Here is a 19,835-nt window from a genome sequence, read left to right on the forward strand (position 1 = left end):
CCAGTATGAGGCGTCTTATAGAGGAGTCGTCGGCACTCTGCCGCATCCTTGATTCGGTCACATTGCATCTAAAAGCCCGTTCGATTTTCGCCAGCTAATGCCACGCTTCGGTTTGCAGGGACGGTGTCTTTTTTTTTCGTTTTTTTCTTTTTATTATTTCACTTCTCTCGTCTCATTTCTCTTACCATGCGGGATGATACCACTTGTTCTATTGCAGATGTGTTATACGTGACGACCAAGCCCCTTGTATTATCGCGAATTTCTTTGTTCCAACATGTTCATCTCGAATGAACTCGAATTATTACTCTTCTCATTTAGCAGTCAATATTACAAAGCCTTTCCGTATTCTGCTCTTTGGATTTCAATCACAAGCACTAGATCAAGAACGTAACTGTGATTGGTAGTTCCTGTACGTCGATGCGGCTGATCTACTCTGATCAAATGACACCTGAGGCTCTAACATTACATAATATCCGCATGATCAGAGTCGCCGACTTCCGGCCCGACGATTTCGCCTTCAATCGAGACTTATCTTCACCGTCTTCCCAGTTGCTGGGTCCCACGCCAACCATGTTGTCAACATCCTTACGCCGGGCTGCATGGGCGCCTCTGTCCGGCATACCTCGTTCTGCCCAGAACATATCTTCTGCCGTGCTCGGCGCAACCCGAAATGTGCACCAGCGTCGGTACTCCTCTTCCTCCAAACCGCCGGTCCCGCCCAGTGATGGCTCTCGCCGAATGGATACCTCGACCCCGGCAAAAGGTGTGAACTCGTCTGGTGAGAAAGGCAAGGCTGCCCGCCGACGTGGGAAGGAGAACGGCGCTCGGAACGGTTCTTCGAAAGCTAGCCAGCAGCATGCGGCATTCTTGAAGCTTCCGAGTGTCCCCTCAACCCAGCACCGCCAGCCGCATGGTTAGTTCCTGGAGCTTTGAACTATTTCCTTCTCCTTCACTTGGTGGTTCATAGCTGACCGCCTATGCTACAGATGTCCATGTCGCCTCTTTCTTTTCCATCCACCGCCCGATCTCCGTGACCACCACGGTCCCCCCGACCTCGACCCCCGAAGCCTTCGATGCGATCTTCTCAAAGAAGTTCCTCAAGAACGAGCCTGAAGATGTCATCTTCACCCTCTCCTCGACTGTGCAGTCCATGGAGAACGCAGCACCAGCCATGTCGGAGTCCGAAGATCAGTTCGGCCAGCTCCACCAAAGCTTCACAAGCGATGCGAATGGCGAGTTGCGCATGCTGGATGGCCCCGAGGCCGGAATGACCGTGGAGGAATACACCCGCCGCCTTCGCCCCTTCCACCCTCCCCCTCCTCCCGTCCCCATGGACCTGAACACCTCGGCCGACGCTCTGACCGAGCAGGAGACCTCGACCTACTCGACCGTGCTGACGATCCGGGAGCAGCGCCATGCTGATGGTCGCAAGACCTACGAGGCGTCTACGGGCCCCTTTGTGCGCAGCGATGTGGAGGATCCCGCCGACGGAGTCACTATTGATGCCCCGACCGGCTCGACCTCTGGCATGACATACATCGAGCGTGTGCGCCATAACCGAACCCTGCACGCCATCAGCACTAAGAGACGGCGCAAGGTCAAGATGAAGAAGCACAAGTTCAAGAAGCTGATGCGGAGGACACGCACTCTTAGACGGAAACTCGACAAGGCTTAGATTTCTTGCCTTTCCTCTCATCGTTTCCTTTGTCTGTCCTTTCGTTCGGTTTCGTCTCGGATGCATCTGTTGGCCTGCGTCTTGCATCGTCCTGGGTTGAGGGTTAGTATCGTCCGAGTTTACCCGGGCATATATCCTGTCTTTTATTGTCTTCAGTACATTGCGGGAGCTTCTCTTCTCGTCCTCTGCTATTTTTGCCCTTATCCGCTCTCCTATACTCTATCAAATATCCATTTCTATCCATATTCCTCTTTTCCCTTCGAACCTCATTGTCGGGTTTGAACCCCACTGTGGCCAAGAGCTGTTGAGATTTTTTTATACGTGGCATTGTTGCCCTCATGCATGGTGGATTGTCCAATAGATTCTGTACTCTTGATATCCGGTTTGCTACTGCCATTCTGTATTTGCGATCTGCCCTTGTCATGTTTTGGATTGACAGCGCTAGAAATATCAAAGACTTTGGCTCAGAGATACTGATTTGCATCCTTCCATAATAAGCTTCAAATGACCTTCTACAGCTGAACAGAAAGAATTATTGTAATGCACAAATCGGGATTCCTATATCATAACGAATACAAACCCCCATCAAACCAAAAAAAAGAAAAGACAAGAAGGAGCCAAACCGAGAGGAATTGAAAGTGTGAGAGAGGGTTTGTCCACAGGGCGCATCCAGATCGACGAGGAACTTGTCAGATCTCTGTGCACTGCGAATGAAAAGGGAAGAGAATCCAGTCCCAGACCGGGACGAGGACCCATATAAAGTACAGTAATCCAGCGCGCATTCATGCAATGTTAAAAGCCAATCCAATATCTACCCACAACCTGTTCCACCCAGTTCGGGATTCAATGCTTGGTAGTTATTTCCTGATTCTACATACCACGGATAATCACGAAGAGAAGTCCCTTCCAGAGTCAAATGAATTCAACACAGCCGAAACATTTTCCATTCTTGCACCATACTTGCCCCCAGTCCTGACATAAAGTTACATCGTGACCGAGGGCGTTGAGAAAAAGCACTTTGGAAAACGAATGGTCCCCACCTCGCAAAGGGAGCTAGGAGTACAAGATACGTCTTCGGCGTGCGACGAGACGCGTCTCGTTTAGCAAACGGCTTTCGAGCGGGAGTTCATGAGAAGGGCGACAATCAGACCGTAAAGACCTGTATTCCAGCATCCAGTTAGAACTAACCACCGAGGTCATCAAAAGGCTGGGAAATGCTTACCCAGGACTTCAGCGAAAATGAGAATCAAAATCATTCCGACGTAGAGGCGAGGTTGCTGAGCAGTTCCACGGACACCAGCGTCACCGACAATACCAATAGCAAATCTATAGTACAAGATTCCCGTTAGTCATGAAACAGCCACTTGGGGGTCGATCATTCAGGAGTCAAGTGGACATACCCAGCAGCAAGACCAGCCAGACCGACAGACAGACCAGCGCCCAGCTGAATGAAACCAGTATACAGGGGAAGCTTCTGGGTCAGGTCGTTGGCGACCAAGACCGACACGACCAGACCGTAGATACCGATAATACCCGCCATGACAATGGGGACAATGTCTAGAAGTATTTTCATCAGCAAACCATGAACGAAGGATCATGAGACCTCAAGTCTCTCGAGAGTCTGGGCGGTACGTACTCTTAACGATCAGATCGGGGCGGAGGACAGCCATGCTGCAAACTCCGACACCAGCCTTAGCGGTACCATAGGCAGCTCCGAAGCAGGTGAAGACGATGGCGGACGTGCAGCCCAGCGCACCAAAGAAGGGCTATAAATCAAAGATCAGTCATCCCGTCGAGCTCTTCTGGCTGTGTATGGTTGTGAAAGTGGAGGGGGTCCGTTGAAGCACGGGAGACGACGGATCGAACTCGAGCGTGACGGGATCGAGGAAGCTAGACTCACCGCATAGACGGGGCTAATCACGACAGATGTCAGCAATAATTCATCAATGGTAGCAAATAACCAAGGGCGAGACAGCAGGACCGACGGCCGATAGCTGTCAACCACCCAGGGGCTGAAGGCGACTCGATGACAACGTACCAAAGTTCTGTGGCCATTTTGATGGTAAAGAGGGCTCAACAAGAGTCTCAAGAGGGGTTTGGAGCTTTGAATTGATAGGAGGAGGCTCGAGATGTGCGAACTCAAGCCGTGGGCGAGGAGGTTTCTGTGGTCGGAGAGGATGGTGAGTGCTACGAGGTCAGAGGCCTCCACGCTGGTGCTTAGTCACGTGGTCTTGGCGCTAAGAGAGGTTCCCACCAAGTAGTATACGTCCACTTCGGCATCTCTTTTTTTTTGGCGGTCAATCGTTTCTATTGTTACATGCTTTATGCTACAGGCTCGCTATGATACAGGACTCAGGATGACCCGGCACCCTGGGATATCCAGTTTTGTACTAGATTCCGATGTTGCTCCTCCTTGCGCCACAGGCTGAGCGTAGGCAATCGCCTTCTCAGATAGTGCTCCGAAAGAGTTCGGTACAACAGTGATATCTTTTTCTCCATCGTTTGTATCGCGCGAAGATAGCTCTTCCGCACGCGAGACAACCCCAAAGCGGTAGGTGATGCTGCTATCAGCAAGGCTGGCATCCTTGGGGACAGCATGAAGCGAATATGCCGGGTCCACCGACACAAAGAATTGGATGAAATCGCCAGCTGTTGCGACCTGCGATAACAGGGAAAGATCGTCTCCGACCATGCTCTTAGTAAGGAACGGTGGTATATCCAATTCAGCATCTGCCTTGGGTTTGAAAAGTTGGTCTAGGCCAACCAGTTCCCTCCGCCGAGTTGTGCCTGGAAAGCTAACCTCCGGATCCAGGGAAAGAAGGCCCTGCTTCTTTCCCCATCCACCACCTCCACTCATGACACGGTGCAGTTTACCGCCCTGATGCAGGGACTGTACCACGCGATCCTGGGTAGAGGAATCCTGGTTGGCAATCAGGATGCTGGGGTTCTCAACCAGAGCCCAGACGGAGACCCTTTGATCCATGATATTGTGCTCCTCAATGTATCGAGGGAGATCCTTCTCCAGCTCCGAGGACGCAGGAATTGGCTCATTGGAAGTCGGATCGGTCGATTTTGAGATCTGCCGCAAAATATTTCCCATGCTGGCGATCACTTTTCTCCGTTCACCAACAGGATAGAGCGGAAGTGTCAGAGTTGGTTTGATGTCGGAAGCAGCTGATGTAGGTGCGATATAGCAGCTTGTCAAATCGATCGTATTGTGTAGGGTAACTGCATTTGCAGCAGCATCACGAGCCCACCGCATCCCGACAAGAGTCGATTCCTTTCCATTGACAAAGACGGTATTTGATAGACGCAAGCCAATTTCATGAGTAGCGCGTACTGAATTTCGGGCGACCGGTCTTCCCTGAATTGAGACCACCAGATCGGCGTCCTCGCTGGCAGGTCCTCCAATACGCCGAGTAGGCGCAGCTTTTCCTTGTACATTCTCCTTATCAACAACCAAGAGGGACAGGCCCTCAGACTCCAGTTCATTCACAACAGAGCTTTCATTTCCCTCCAGTTTTGGTTTATCGGCTGGTGTTTGATTGGTAGGAATCTTATCGATCACGGCAGCAACACCGTAAAGGGTCGAGCTCGAGTCGTTGCCATACAACCGGCACATCAGGTTGGGAAGAAAGTCATCGGAGGGATCGAGCCAGTGGGCAAAGCTCGGAGTAACAAGGAGTACAGGGACGGAATCTTTGGCAAGCAGCGGAGTCGGGGAGGATGGAAGGGACGATAAGATGTCTTGTGGGCTCTTGAGCTATTCGTCAGAAGATGCGATATGTCATTGGGACATCGAGGAGCTCACAATAGCTTCTGGCGTCTTGGTGAGCCAGGTGTATGCGAATGCAGAGTAGCTGTTGGTGATATACCGTCTGCTGGAGTAGCCCGAGCTCCGCCGACCTCTAGATAAGCTGCGCGACACGCTTAGCGAGCCCAACTTGGGGCTAAGCCGGAGAGACATGGAGCTCAGCACTCGGGAGTCATCGACACCACGACATGGACATCTGGTAGAGTAATGGTGCGCAAGTAAACAGCCGGATCGCGAGGGTCCCGACTCTCCGATACGAAGATTCGGGTTTGAAGAATGGCCAGTAATGGGAAAGTATTCATTACAATATTGGCTGGTTGGATAGGTTGCCGTTCTGTCACACAAAACGCATACAACGCTAAACCTCTTTTGGCATACAGCCCGCGGACTCTCTCCTTGCTCCTCCAGCCCCTCTCCTCAACTGCTATTAGACTACAGCTTACTCCGTATTCAATTGGAGGTGGGGTCTCATTGGTTCCCTCCAGAGAAGGACTTCCCTTCATGATTGGATGCCATTGTGCTTTATATAAGAAATAGCCCCCGCGGATTTCCGCGGACACCTGATCTACATACCTCCGCCCGCCACATCATAACTGATCCTCTGAGTATGCAACATGAAACGGGATAACAGAGGTAATTCCATTACGATGGTCCATAGATGGAACCGACCACCTTTATCATGCCGTGCATGTCGCGAGAAAAAACGGCGTTGCGATCGTACGCAGCCATGCTCGAACTGCGTCCTCAGGAAGATCTCGTGCGAATACCCCGGCCAAAGCCTGGAAGATGCAGGTGCCCCAGACGCATCGATGGGATCCACTGCTCTTGGCTCTGATCTGACGGCTGCGCCACAGCCTGCTGCTCGATCGGAGCTGGCTGCAAAGTACGTAATTCTAGCTTTGGTCTGATATATCACCAGCTAAAGGTCTTAAAGCAACTCAGACGAGCTGTTGTTTCGGATCCGTAGGCTAGAAGAAGCATTGGCTGAGAGGCCCAATCCATTTCAAGTTCTGGCTGATAAGCGCCAGCGAATACCCTCGGCTGCAGGATCAGTGAGTCTAGCTTATATTGGGTTAATTAGTTTTCATGTATACTAATGTAGCTGACAGACTTTCAGCTCCCACTATGTTACTCCATTCAGCTATCATCTCTTGGCCTCCCAGGATCAAAATGATGAGAGCCCAACCATCATTGATATCACACGGAAGTTCCCTCCCCTACGACAGGCTCGAGAACTATTCGACCACTTTGCAAGAACACTGCAACCAACATTTGGAGTCCTCCACATCCCATCAGCCCGATCTTTGATGGAGGCGACATATGAGTGCCTGCTTGAAGGCGAGGAGCCTTCTGCGGCGGACTTGATGTTGCTGTTCAGCATCTTTGCAGGGGCTGCACTGGTGTGGACTCCCCAGCTGCTTGAGAAGTTGAATTCCACTCGCGAGGAAGCTAAGGCGGCCTTCATAGCGTACACTCGTGTTGCTTTGGCCATTTTGGATCACCCTCATCGTGCTGTCCAAGCATCGACTACCTTTCTAGTGGCTACTGGTACTATGGCTCATCTGCTGATGAACACTGACGGTTTCCCACTCAAGGTCCATCTTCTTCGGCATCGTTGTCTTTTGATTTCACGAGAAATGCAAATCCATCGTTTAGATACCGCAAGATGTCGCGAGGAGCGGAGGTTGAAGGGATGTGATATGATCGATATTGAAGTCCAGAGACGTATGTGGTGGAATATGGTGGCATCTGATTGGTAGGTACTGACCCTTTCCATATATTCCAGTCTGTTGAAATAGTGCTGACCACCACCTATAGGCTTCTTTCATTTTCTGGTGGGCCCCAGGAAGGAGCGTACACTTTTCAGCCCAAACATATGAACGTGAACCTACCGAGCAACACGGACGACGAATTCATCACATCCTCAGGCATTCAGCAAGAATTTCCTATGTCCATTCCCACCTCCATGTCTGCCTTTATTATACGAGTCAAGTCCTCCTCGCTGTGCCGAGAAGTCATCGACGCCCTACCGTCCATCCTACTGGATTCTACAGAGCCCGACTATGACACCATCCTTGCCCTCGATGCCAAATTCCATAATCTCATCAACGAGCTTCCCGTCCATTTCAGACTGGACCCCGACAGTGTCGAGCAAAGTCGGGGGATCTGCAAAGAACGGCCCTACCTTGCCTGGCAGCGAGTCAGCATCCATTTCAGCATCCACACCCGGCTTTGCCGGCTCCACCGGCCATATCATCTCGAGGGGATCATGAACTCTAATTATGCATATTCTCACATGATGTGCATCCGGTCTGCCCAGACCGTGCTGGAACTGCGACGGTCGATGGATGAGCTCGACACCGATTTTGGTCTGAAACCAGCACGGTTCTGGACGGTTATGCATCATGTCTTCTTTGCGGCTTTGATTCTAGCCATGGACGTATCATTCAATCCACTTGCGCCGGACGCTGCGGATCGCAAGGCCAAAGTACTGGCCGCATATCAGACGCTGGAGAAGTCGAAGCAGGAATCAAATTACTTGATGGAAGGGATCCAGAAGAACCTGCAAACGCTGATGTCTACGCTTCAAAAGCACCGGCCACAAGCATCTCATTCTGCAGGTAAAGATGCTGCTATGCGGGCCAACCAGTCTACTGGCCACGGGGTTGTGGATTCTATGATGACCCCGGGCGCCGACAATCCCACCACGATTCCGCCATCATCCACGATGATGACCGACGACTCTTTGACGGGTGTTGTACTCAACCATATTGATGAAGCAGGCTGGGAGCAGCTATGGTCTGAATTTGTGGCTGTGGCGCCCGAGCTAGATGCACCGCAGTGGAATTCGCTGCTCGAAAACGTCGATTTCAACCCGCAGCTGGATGTCTGATGGGCCGGGTAAATTAAAATAGAACCACGCTCGCCCGTTAAGAGTTCCTTCCCTTGTCACTCGGACCTTAGCCTAGTTATCTGCTCTCCGCTTTGCTTGAACCAGCCACTAGGCGGAATTCGAGTCCGAGTGACGAAATCACTCGTACCATGCGGGCGCACTTGCGGTAGGGGCTCGATCTTCGTGCCTGGTGCTCGGTCTTATTTGTTGTTCCTCCAGCCACCGTTCCGTACGAACCTGGTTGATTGAGGCGAGGGGAAGTCACTGGCGCTGCGAGCCTGCAGCATGGCCTTGGCAAGTGGGGGCGGGCACAAAATTGTTATAGGGCTGGGCCGTTGGCAGGCTAGCGCCACAGATGACGATGTACGTGCGCAACTAGTCGGGTTCGCGGCCCAGGATCGGCGCTATGGCGCTATGGCGCTATTACGAGACGAAGGACTATGGCGAATATCCTTAGTACTATCACTGGTACGGTGAACCCTGTCCCTGTCCCTGTCCCTGTCCTAGATCATTATCATTATTCTTATTTTTGGGGCTCCTGTGCGACATTTCGTTGAGCCAAAGTCAGGGTGCCAAGCATCGTCAGCCAGGCAACGAGCAAACGGGGGGCGCGGATAGGGCAGCTCGGGATGGAGTCTGCAGCCGTATGCAGACTGCTCGTTGCCATTGGGGCCCAAAGAAGAACATGCAGCAGATCCTGTCGGTGGGAGGGAGAAGTGGGTGGAGTGTGGCCAGGCCGAGGATGCGACTATCGTAATTTCGTAATTCCCCACGCTGTAGTAGGCGGTTACTGTACGGAGTACGGAGTACTCTCAGGGGAAGAGCAGGAAACGCCACTGAACAGGAAACGGGGGCCTGCTAATGTCCGTGCTGCGCCACAGGCCGCCATAATTAACTGTACTGCGTCTGGGAAAGCGGGATGGCTACTCTGACGAACTTAAATTACCGGGAAGAATGGGGATCGCCTGAGCCACATGTGGCGGGTCATGACGCAATAGAACAAGAGCTCCCGAAACAGTGAACCTGCCTGCTCCTGCGTTTCCGTTTAAAAGAGCCACTCTCCACATTCCCGTCTCTTTCTCCCAATCTCTCCCGTCCAAGAGCCACTCTCCACATTCCCGTCTCTTTCTTCCCAGTCTCTTCCATCCCCATCTTCGTCCCCAGAAGTCCAGAACCACCCGTCACCATGCCTTTCACTGCCTCGTAAGTGCTCCCCTCCTGGCGCTGTCAATGTCAGATACTGCTTGCCGACGCGGAGCTGTCCAAAGCAGCGCCGCAGTCTGATGGCCCGCATTTCTTGCCCGACCATGCGAAACGGCCAAACTGACTCAATCCCACAGCGATATCTGCAAGATCATCTTCGCCATCATCCTGCCCCCTCTGGGTGTCTTCCTGGAGCGCGGATGTGGTGCGGATCTCATGATCAACATCCTTCTGACCATCCTGGGTTGGATCCCCGGTATCATCCACGCCATGTACGTGATCAGCCGATAGCCCAGGACCTCGGTTGGAAGCACCTCGCTAACCTGCTCGCAGGTACATTATTTTCAAATACTAGACTGCCGAGCGGAGCCCCCGGCCGCCTTTCCGCCCATGTTCCGGCCAATCTTGCTCTGAAACAGCATGCGAAGAGTGACATTTCTTTCATGGCGTCGATTGTGCTGGGTTGTGGGTGCAACAGGCATGTCCTGGGCGCCGGGGCCACCGTGCTTCCGCAGAGGTCCGGTCGAACAACCAGCCTCCTGCAGCTCCCCCCCCTTTCTTGGCATCGCTGCGATGTCCATGATTCCCTAATTATGGCAGCGTCACGTGGGTCTCGCTGGTTATTGTTATGCTTTCCTTTGTCTATGTTGGTTTTGCCGGGTTGTCTCCGTTTTCGTCTTTCTTGCTTTTCAAATGATACCTTCTCATATTGTGTGACCTTCAGGGCTTGTGCATCTTAGCCCGGGGTCGGCTAGCTTTTACGATGGAATGGCAATTATTTGAAAACCGAAACCCTTCAATGGCGGTCCAGGAATCGCGTGTAGATGCCCTCGCTGGAAGGCTAGAGATTAACTATTCACTGATCTCCTGTTAATCCCCAAATCCCCAATTTCCCGGGGAAACGCCATGTGTGTTATTGATTAGCGTAGGCGATTGGCGTAGGCGATTGAACGGCAGCAGACTATACAGCAGACTATGTGGAATCGGGAACATGCGGCGCCAGCCCACCCACACCAGCGTTGCAAAATAATACAGCGCATAAAGCAGATCGTCTGATATTACGTAGCATGGATTGCAGCCACGCGCTCCATGTCAGTCGCTCCATGTCAGCGTGGAATCGATTTCCAGAAGCCTCGCGGAGTTCAGCACAACACCGACGCCGATCACCCAACCGCCAGCAACCAGCAACATCAGTTGAGAAAGCAGCCCGACCCCGGAACTCATTCAGGGGCCCCACAGAGGCTCTCCATAAATCGTAAAGGATCATCCAACAATAATCCTTTGCGATCTGAAACTCCTCCCAGCGCTCGAGTCGACTCGCGCTGCACGGCAAACGCCCACCCCTCGCCCCGGCGCGTATCGCAGGCGCCAACGCCGCATCCACCCAACCAGCGCCAAAGCAGTCAGGGCGCTCCACATTGACAACGATTCGCCTGCATCGACGAACTAGGGTCCTCATGAGGTCGCCTGGTTTCACACTGGCGCCTACACAAGCACCGCTGCACCAGCCGTGTTTCAGGTCCAGGGTCGAACTGGTCTGCTTGGTCCGCTGGGCAGATCGTCATGTCGGATGGGATTTGCCTCGCGCGTAGGGCCGCGCATCGACAGGACCTTTGATGTTTAACTATGGGATCCTTGGCTCATTGCAGGCGAAGAGGTTCTCCTTCTATTTTCATTTTCTTTCTTTGCTCGTGGATCCTACCTGCTTTCTCATATTGCGTTGTTGGCGCAGCTTTGCATCTGAGTTCGATAATGCTAACCCCAAAGATCCTATGGCTTCAAGGGTAGTCATTCCCACGCAAGATAGCTTATAGGTTGGTCCACTCGGTTCACGCTAGGGGAAGAAGACTTAGCTCACGAGGGATAGTGTCGCCACAGAATGCTCCTCCCTCCTGTCTACAGGATACTCGCTGCGGTCCTCCCATTAGTCGCCCTGTGTACAGCGAGCGCAGATAACACCAGTGATACTTCGGACTCTTCTCTCTGGAATGCTATTCCTGACTGCGCCAAGACGTGCGTCAGTAATTTCATTGAGGGCCAGTACACCTCCGATGAATGCGCCTCTGCGTCAGACATCAAGTGCCTCTGTCGGACTAAAACGGTCATCGGGCTTACACTGGGAGAGGCAGCGTTGAGCTGTCTATATGCTCTCTGTTCGCAAAAGGATATTTCCAGCAAGGCATCGAGTGTTTACCGTGTGTGTGACTCGGTGTCTGGTGCTATCCCCGAAACACATGCTACGATCACCGCCACAACGTTCGATCCCCCGAGCTCGACGACCACGACGGCGGGTGCAACTACAAGTGTCAGTACAACATCTCAAAGTACTTCGCATACCGCACTGGGTACATCGACAACGACATCCACAAGTCCAACGACAACCACCTCTCCGATTATTACTTTCCAACCGACATCAGACTCAGGAGTGGTCTCTACAACCACCAGCGCTGATCTCTCCTCGACCACTCCCACCAGCACCGCTACATCATCTGTGTCAAATGACGGCAGTGCAAAGCACAATGTCAGTGCAGGCACGGTCATTGGTGTCTCGGTTGCATCCGGGGTGGCTGGTACCTTCATCATTGGAGTGGCTGTATTCTTCTGCTGCAAACGATGGCGGAAGAACCGTACAACAGCTCCAGATTCAGACCAAGACTTCTTCGAGATTGGAGGCACAATGTCTGAGCCTCCCGGATTTTCGCAGCCACCCTCGCGGCGTTCATCACCAGCTCCAGGACCAAATCCGACAGGACCGTCGTCATTCAGCCACGCCGGAGGCCATCAAGAAGCGTCAGAGCTACCTTGTACTCACACGCCAACTTCGCAACTTCCACCACCTACCGCCATCATAAGGTATTTTTCAAGTACAGAGAAGCTGCGAGAACAAGAACAAGTCGGACTTGCTGTCAGCTCCGAAGACGACTGGGAGACTTCACCAAGGAGGACATTATCCTCGCAGAACACGCTCGCAGAGCTAATTCCCACTCAAAGCACTGGGCTCTACCCCAAGCCACTGAAATGGTGCCATCGCCCCATCAGCGGAGATACCCTCTTCGAAGAAGACGAATTTCAACAAGCTGCCTTAGAGAAGCGACCAAACGGCTTTCAAAGATCCGAATCCCCAAACGTGATGACAGGACTGCCGGCCAACCCTCGCGCTCTTAAGAACGGCTTCCCAGCCCAGAAGTTCCTGCGCACTTCAGCTCTCCAGCGACCAACCCCGAGTCAAACTCCCATCCCACCATCAGCACAAGCTTTCCACCAAGGAACCCTCACCCCAGGCTTCTCCACAACCGCTCTCCGCAGCTCCCCGCTCTCAAACTCCGACAACACTCCGCATAACAGTTCCGGTTCTTCCCACCGCAATTCTGCAAACACCCATCTCACAACGCCGTTTAGCACCGGGCAAGGCTGCAACGTAAGCGGCATGTCACTCGGCACACCAAATTCAGCTTCAGCGCCAGCTCCAGTTCCCAGACCAGGACCAGGGCCAGGCCCGTCTACACGAGTCCCGCCGTCCCATGGCCTCGGCCTCGGCCCTGCAGCGGAAATTGTATCGCGGCCGCGCGTAGTCCGCGGAGACGACATCAAGCGCGTACAGATCCGCAGCAGTCCGCGCCCACCCAATGAAGTCGCCACACCATATTGTCCCGAGGACTTCTGGCTCGAGCGAGGCCGTCAACGCCCCCCGGCGCCAAACCCGTCTGTGGGACTTCCATATCCATCAGAAGCTTCTCCAGGTACGGTGTTGTATCCGCGAAGCCCCAAGAAACGGCCGCAGGGTGCCGAGACGCAGAGATGGTCGGCGACAGGCCCGAATTTGACGCCTTCGAAGAGAGGGCAGGATTTGATCTTAAGGGTTGATTGAGGCGGGGGTGGATTGTTTTCATGTTCCTTCTTTTTCTTCTCCATATTTCCTTTCTCTTTCTCCTTTCTCTTTATGGTACCAGATTGGCTTTGGCTTTCATCTGGTGCGCTTTCATCTTCTGTATATTACGACTTCGTTATTTGGTGTACAGACCTGACCTCGGCTGGTATATTGCATCATGCATGATGACAAACGCCATTGTATAGATATATGCTTTTGGACAAGTGAATTCTTCTGCTGGCAGTCCTGTTTTGGTCCTAGATTTCCATTCCATTTCCTGATTACCGTTTTGTATTTACTCTGGGGATCTAGTCATTGAATCCACAGCTACTGACCTTGGCGGGTGTAGACAGCTCTCAACCCGTACCACAACAAGTGGTAATACCTAAGCCTAATAGAACCGCAGCACGATGAACAGTGATATTCGGTACAATGCTATTTATAGGCAATTTCTGTCTTCCTAATTGTGGAGAATCCCGACAGTTCTTCTTACTATTATCATAATACACAACATAGTTAGAAAGACGTCGGTAACCCAAGAAACCTGTTCGGATGATATCGTAATAGATAATACTCCTACAACTACTTCTACACGAGCTCTTTCAATATCTTTATCTTATGAGGATACATCAATAAAGATACAAGTGTATATTTAGAAAACCGCCATTATTACGGAAATAGGGATAAGCTAGATACCTAATCGCCGTTTGAAGTACTGTTCTTGCTATAACCACTCTTAAAGACCTAGATAAATAAGCTTAAGCTAGAAAGTACTGCTAGAATCCCTCGTTATAGATTTGACTGCAGCAAAGCCATCATTTCTTCTTGAGGGAAATTGTCGATCTATAGGGCTGGAAAATTATGGTGGGCTGCGCTACAGTATCTTCACTAATATTCTTAAATTCTGTTCTGGTTTGTTCAAATGGAACCCCCTGTATATACTCAAATAAAGTGTATCTGGTGTGATTGAGACCATGAGAGCAAAGTAGCAATTAGATGGATCACATCATTTGCTAATCAAAATCACCGTAAGCTCCTCATTGGAAAAAAAATCACTAATATTCGTTAGGATTCTCATCAGAAGAACTTCCTTGTGATCCGCAAAGCGCAGAACAGCAGGAGAGAGTTTAATAGGACTATCTATCACAACAATTCCATCGCAGGGCGTATACCGGAAATACTAAAACTTGGCATAAACCAATTAGTACCTCATTCCTGGCTCATAAAATAGTAGCGGTCAGTAATTAGCGTAGACTGGCGTTGCACGTCGAACTTCATAAGAAATATCCATGACACCATCCCCCCGCAGTATAGATGGAATTATCGGTACAAGTGAATGTGTCACGGATATAAATTTGGCGAATTTGCCGTTTTATGAGCCATTAGTATCACTATCTATATCATCTGCTCGTTCAACTTCGACGACTTAGCTCTTTCTTTCTTCTTTTCCCACCAAACCAATTATAACGACAACTCAACGCTAATATGCCAGGCATTGGAGGTCCTGCCAGGGATGCCACTCTATTAGAGGGTGTAGTCAGTCGGTTGAACTTTGCCAACCTAAGGGTTTTCCTGAGTTATGAAGAATGGGACCAATGGGTCAAGGGAGTGCAGCAGAGGCGGGTTGCCAGGGAGAAGGCCGAGGAAGATGAGGAAGAGCGCAAGTTCCAAGCTGAGCTTCGGCAAAAGGAAATCCTTGAGCAGGTCAAGCAATTTGAAAATCGAATGGCGCGAGACATCAACTGGGATGCGAGACACTACCGGTTTTACGAGATGTTTTTCAAAATCTTCGGCCAGCCCGCAAAAGAGGGCGGATTCTCGGATACAACATGGGAGAAGACCTACGAAAGACTGGCTTGCTTTATGACAAATATCGATGGGAGAATTCGACAAGCGGCATAAATAGACGGTTGTCAGGGCGCTGCCATTCCAACGAGAGGAATATAGCATACTTTGCCGAGCTGGTGAATAGGAAGAATAACGGCAAGAAGGTGAGGGCTTCGTGTGCTAGAGGGGCTTCAAGTGGCTCGGGGTAAATCAGAGGCTCACCTTCTCATGCTAGTTATCTCATGCCGACGGCTTGTCAACTGCACTCGCTGAAGAATTAAAATACAACTCGAAGGTTAACCCTTGAGCAAAATAATCACGGAAGGAGCCCATGAAGATCTTATTTATGCCCTCCCTGCAATCAATCACCTAGTGGATGATAATAACCCGAAGGACCTAGCAGCGTGGAAACAGTTGATGAGAAGCGGCCTTGACAGCAAAAAGCACGCAAAGCTTCCGAACATGAAATGGAGATTGGAAGAGGCTTTTGAACTGAAGATTCATACTCTGGACGAGGCCAAGATGTTGAAGAGTATGATCATTGACCCTGAGTTCCTTCCAGACTACGCTTTGCTATGTACTAGAGTGGAGTTGATCAAGGGCATAATGAATTTCAGAATCAACTAGACTATTGTTTGAAGATGTGACACTCATGAAATAAGAAAAATGGATGAAGAGCTCATTGCAAAAATGGAGGAAGACAAGTTTGCTGTCATCTCTGTAGATGGAGGAACTGAATTCTAGCGGGTCTCCCTCATCCTCGATTCCCATTGCTGATATTTTGTTTTCAGGAATCCTTCAGTGTTTCGGTAATTTGCTGCGCTCTTCCTCTGCTGCCCTACCTGTTTTTCATGATCCTCTATGGCTTGAGAACTCCCATATGCTCGAGGGTACTTGTTCATGAAGCCTGCACGCTCCTGCCCACCCCTATAGACATAAGTTTAGCCATATCACACGGGACAAGTCAGCTAGTGGATGATGCTGCAATTACCTGTTTGCTTGAATTATACCAGCTCTAGCCTTTTCAATCCCATCTCGAATTTGGGACCCATGACTGGCCTCGGGAACAATGTTTTTGCCAACTTTGACATCCTTTGCTGCATTAGAAATCCGTTTGTTGTCTGCATTGGACTTGCATTGTTGACGATAGTGGGCATATTCTTCATCCATTCGGGCTGTCCAAGGGACCGGTCGCTTTTCGTAGGGACTGGAATATTCATGATGCCTTATTGGGTCATGGAATGAGTGAGAGCGACCCCGTATATCTTCTGGGGTCACCGTATGGTTCTCTCTCCGAGAGTTCCAAATAGCCTCCTGAGCTGGTCCTTTCTCGAAATGTGGACCGTGGTAGCTTGGTGGAGGGCGCGGATGATCTGCGTGTGCTGCTCTAGGCTCTCGGATGTCGTATTCTGTTTCGCTGGCTCTTTTATCTCTCTTGTTGCGAGTGAAGAGCCCCATCTTGGGAGAGTGTGAGAGTGTGTTTGTGTGAGCGTGAGAGGAGTGTGTGAGCGTGAGAGTGAGAGAGAGTGAGAGTGAGAGAGAGTGAGTGTGTGAGTGTGTGTGAGAGAGTGTGAGGGATTGTGTGAGTGTGAGTGAGTGAATGAGATGAGAGACAGAGAGAGTGAATGAGAGAGAGAGAGAGGGTGTGTGTGTGTGTATGTGAATGAGAGAGTTCTATTGTCGAATTCATTCCGACTGATGCGCAATACAACCCACCATAATAAGGTGGAAGAGGTAGAAAAAGAAAGGCCAATATCTCCGAGATAAATGCTTCGAATACAACCTTCAGGCTGCTAGTAAAGACGCCTCCGAGACAATCAAAGCCTTGGAACAGAATTAAAGTAACAACTCTACTAGAAGATGCATGCTCGTGAAATGTGGACTCGACTAGATTAGATATGCTGTTTGATTCTGCGTTAGCTTAGATCAATCTAGGAGAACACAATCGACTACTTCATCGCCAGTCTGCCCTAGTTAATATTATATACAAAGTTTAGGCAGGGATTAGCCCCGCCTGTGATCTCGGAGTAAGGCGCCATGTAGCGACAAGTGATATCTGCCTCTAAATATAATTTTATTGGCTCGTGGTTAGTTTTCGCCAAAAGGGAGGCTGAAAAACACAAATCACGCAGCGCATAGATCACGCAGAGCATAGATCACTGGCTGAAAGGCCTTTTCGTCTTGACACGCGAGTATTAAGGGGTCAATTTTTGCAGTCTATCAAAATATTTGTTCATTACCGATCCACTTTTTGGTGGACTGGACCTCGGGTGGCTGCAGTAACTGCATTCATTATTATCATTATTGGATCCTTCATCCACAGCCGTGGCTCAGGCATCGAGGAACAAAGGTTACGCTGACTCATCAGGTTTGCTCCAGCTCCCACCGTTCAAGGCCAAGTCAACGCACCTCTCCTTCTTCCTCTCCTTCTTCCTCTCCTCCTTCCTCTCCTGAATACCGGGAACTTATCGTTGATACAAAAAGAATGGTGCGCTCTATCATCTCTACCATACTTAACCTTGCTGACGTCTCAGGCGAAACCGACGCTCGAAGGCCTCCCAGCTGAGCTGCTTCTGATCGTTCTGTCTCAGGTCTCAGATTGGGAGTCTCTGAGGTCCATCGTGCATGCATCACCAACTTGTCACAGCGTATATCTCATTGTGCGTAGTGAGTTGCTTTGTGGCATTTTGAAAAGGCAATATGGAGCACTTCTGGATCTACCCGAGGCAATCCTTGCCATTCGCTCAAAAGGCCTTTTTTTCTTCGAAAACAAAGAGAAGGTCATTGCCTTGTTAGACACCTGGCGTCGCAGGGAAGAGATCAAACGACTGTCTTCAATGTCTGCGACTCGACTGGATGAGCCCGATAGCCTAGAAGAGACTATCGACTTGCTCTGGCTACACAAGGAATTACAGTTCTTTCTGAAAGACTACTCGACGAACGTACCACGACCTTCGTGGATAGATCCAGCTCAGTGGAATCACGAATTACCAATCCAGATGTCACATGCCGAACAACGCCGGTTCATGAGAGCACTATGTCGGTTATACACCCATGCCAATATTTTTGGGCAACCAGAAAAACACCCGTATGACGGTTGTGAACTGAGAATCAACACGTTCGACGACGAAGAGGCATATCGCATCTTTTTCGGAACAATGCCCCCTTGGGAATATGAAGAAATGGGGTGCGTGTGGTCTTATCTCAGACTCAAATACGATCCAGTCTACAAGGAGATTACCGACACGCTAAGTGCGCTGATCCAAAGCGCTAAATCGAGCAAAAGGGAGTGCTTCTGGTTTCGGGATGTCATTCCAAAAGACCAATATCCACCAAACTGGTCTGTCCTAGTGGATTGTGTCGATTGTCTTGAAGAGATTCCCGACTATACAGACGGATTAGCCTCCATTGGTCCAGGGTTTCTTTACCGTGTCCTGCATGCGAAGCCTCTAGTTCGACGCAATATGGTTATGGCAAATCTTGATTCCTTTCCATGTGATACCTTTATTGGATTGGGACTCGGGATATCTTGGGATGAGAGACTGCCTCTCACTGATCCAGCAGATCGACATGATGTTCCGGATTTCGAACACTACTGGTCGAACTTGCCACCTCTTGAACAGCCTAACCTCGGCTGGAAAAGATTGGGCTTAGTTCCTCACACGCCCGACCAAACACTCCAAGAGGCGCTTGAATATTTCCACAACCGGGAAAGAGAAGCAGAATGGCTATGGGGGTATGCACTGTGGGATGCTGAGAGGCTGAAAGCATGGAAAGCCCCTCAAGTTTAAGGACAGGAGGTACAAATCACTTATGTTCTCAATAATCGCACGTCGCATAGGGCGATAGCAAAGGGGGTTATTGTGATATGAAACTCAACAAAGCAAGCAAGCGATTTTTACACCACACGTTAGCCACAATGAATTAGACCCCAGAATAATACATTCTCGAATGCGTCTTGAGAGCACCGTAACATAGCCGGAATGGACACATCAAAGTATCTGGTTTCTCTTTGAAAAGAGAGTTATCAGGAAGACTGCAAAAGATATTAAACGAGGTAAACGCCCTATATAGCTAGCAAACCAGCAAGTTCTATCAGATCAAGGGTCAGGAGAACAGCTGTTTCTGGTAAATTATGCTGGAAGCTTGGCCAGGATCAACATCAAGGCTGTCAAAATTCTGAAACGTCGCATTGCATGGCAAATTACACGCCTAGATACATAGGAGATCTTGGATGCAGTGTTGTTTTTGTACCCACGAACTAGAGCATAGCCATCAATGCCCCTGTTTTGCTCCAGCATTAGCCCAAACAACTCTGCCACCGGAATATCATAGCCTGCTTCCTATGCTAATTACGCCATCTATTCATTAGAAGATAGGGGTCGAAGTAGGCGTTCCTGGAACTCATTTAGTGGATCAAGATACGGCTGCTGGTATGTTCTGTTTACAAGACGGCGGTTAGTGATACTCATTCCAAAAATAGGCAAATCAAATTGGCTGAGATCCCGCAAGCGATACATTTTCTGAAATCCTATTGACGGGTCAAGATACGCGT

The 19,835-nt window shown here is 50.4% G+C and overlaps 9 protein-coding genes across 9 annotated transcripts; 6 read left to right on the forward strand and 3 right to left on the reverse strand.

Moving 5' to 3' along the window:
- Positions 1 to 570: 570 nt before the first annotated feature.
- Positions 571 to 1,675, forward strand: N7482_000338 (mitochondrial 37S ribosomal protein mS38; the record flags this gene model as incomplete). The annotated part of the gene is made up of 2 exons (XM_056682463.1): positions 571 to 913; positions 987 to 1,675. 2 exons carry the CDS (start codon positions 571 to 573, stop codon positions 1,673 to 1,675), a joined length of 1,032 nt encoding a protein of 343 aa, XP_056546069.1.
- A 1,100-nt stretch (positions 1,676 to 2,775) lies between these two features.
- Positions 2,776 to 3,730, reverse strand: N7482_000339 (H(+)-transporting V0 sector ATPase subunit c; the record flags this gene model as incomplete). Its single annotated transcript, XM_056682464.1, has 6 exons — positions 2,776 to 2,834; positions 2,898 to 3,001; positions 3,076 to 3,232; positions 3,312 to 3,441; positions 3,576 to 3,588; positions 3,714 to 3,730. 6 exons carry the CDS (start codon positions 3,728 to 3,730, stop codon positions 2,776 to 2,778), a joined length of 480 nt encoding a protein of 159 aa, XP_056546070.1.
- A 283-nt stretch (positions 3,731 to 4,013) lies between these two features.
- On the reverse strand, positions 4,014 to 5,642 carry N7482_000340 (uncharacterized protein; the record flags this gene model as incomplete). Its single annotated transcript, XM_056682465.1, has 2 exons — positions 4,014 to 5,438; positions 5,487 to 5,642. The coding sequence occupies 2 exons, from the start codon at positions 5,640 to 5,642 to the stop codon at positions 4,014 to 4,016; spliced, it is 1,581 nt and encodes a 526-aa protein (XP_056546071.1).
- Positions 5,643 to 6,103: 461 nt separating this feature from the next.
- Positions 6,104 to 8,382, forward strand: N7482_000341 (uncharacterized protein; the record flags this gene model as incomplete). Its single annotated transcript, XM_056682466.1, has 4 exons — positions 6,104 to 6,372; positions 6,457 to 6,541; positions 6,599 to 7,245; positions 7,308 to 8,382. The coding sequence occupies 4 exons, from the start codon at positions 6,104 to 6,106 to the stop codon at positions 8,380 to 8,382; spliced, it is 2,076 nt and encodes a 691-aa protein (XP_056546072.1).
- Positions 8,383 to 9,568: 1,186 nt separating this feature from the next.
- On the forward strand, positions 9,569 to 9,940 carry N7482_000342 (YqaE/Pmp3 family membrane protein; the record flags this gene model as incomplete). The annotated part of the gene is made up of 3 exons (XM_056682467.1): positions 9,569 to 9,585; positions 9,723 to 9,857; positions 9,919 to 9,940. 3 exons carry the CDS (start codon positions 9,569 to 9,571, stop codon positions 9,938 to 9,940), a joined length of 174 nt encoding a protein of 57 aa, XP_056546073.1.
- Positions 9,941 to 11,464: 1,524 nt separating this feature from the next.
- N7482_000343 (uncharacterized protein) lies at positions 11,465 to 13,453 on the forward strand (the record flags this gene model as incomplete). The annotated part of the gene is made up of 1 exon (XM_056682468.1): positions 11,465 to 13,453. The coding sequence occupies one exon, from the start codon at positions 11,465 to 11,467 to the stop codon at positions 13,451 to 13,453; it is 1,989 nt and encodes a 662-aa protein (XP_056546074.1).
- A 1,485-nt stretch (positions 13,454 to 14,938) lies between these two features.
- N7482_000344 (uncharacterized protein) lies at positions 14,939 to 15,355 on the forward strand (the record flags this gene model as incomplete). Its single annotated transcript, XM_056682469.1, has 1 exon — positions 14,939 to 15,355. The coding sequence occupies one exon, from the start codon at positions 14,939 to 14,941 to the stop codon at positions 15,353 to 15,355; it is 417 nt and encodes a 138-aa protein (XP_056546075.1).
- A 665-nt stretch (positions 15,356 to 16,020) lies between these two features.
- N7482_000345 (uncharacterized protein) lies at positions 16,021 to 16,738 on the reverse strand (the record flags this gene model as incomplete). The annotated part of the gene is made up of 2 exons (XM_056682470.1): positions 16,021 to 16,207; positions 16,272 to 16,738. 2 exons carry the CDS (start codon positions 16,736 to 16,738, stop codon positions 16,021 to 16,023), a joined length of 654 nt encoding a protein of 217 aa, XP_056546076.1.
- Positions 16,739 to 17,765: 1,027 nt separating this feature from the next.
- On the forward strand, positions 17,766 to 19,071 carry N7482_000346 (uncharacterized protein; the record flags this gene model as incomplete). Its single annotated transcript, XM_056682471.1, has 2 exons — positions 17,766 to 17,768; positions 17,815 to 19,071. 2 exons carry the CDS (start codon positions 17,766 to 17,768, stop codon positions 19,069 to 19,071), a joined length of 1,260 nt encoding a protein of 419 aa, XP_056546077.1.
- Between the last annotated feature and the right edge of the window lie 764 nt (positions 19,072 to 19,835).

Source organism: Penicillium canariense (genome assembly GCF_028826845.1).
Source record: "Penicillium canariense strain IBT 26290 chromosome Unknown utg000001l_segment0_segment0, whole genome shotgun sequence".
NCBI lineage: Eukaryota > Fungi > Ascomycota > Eurotiomycetes > Eurotiales > Aspergillaceae > Penicillium > Penicillium canariense.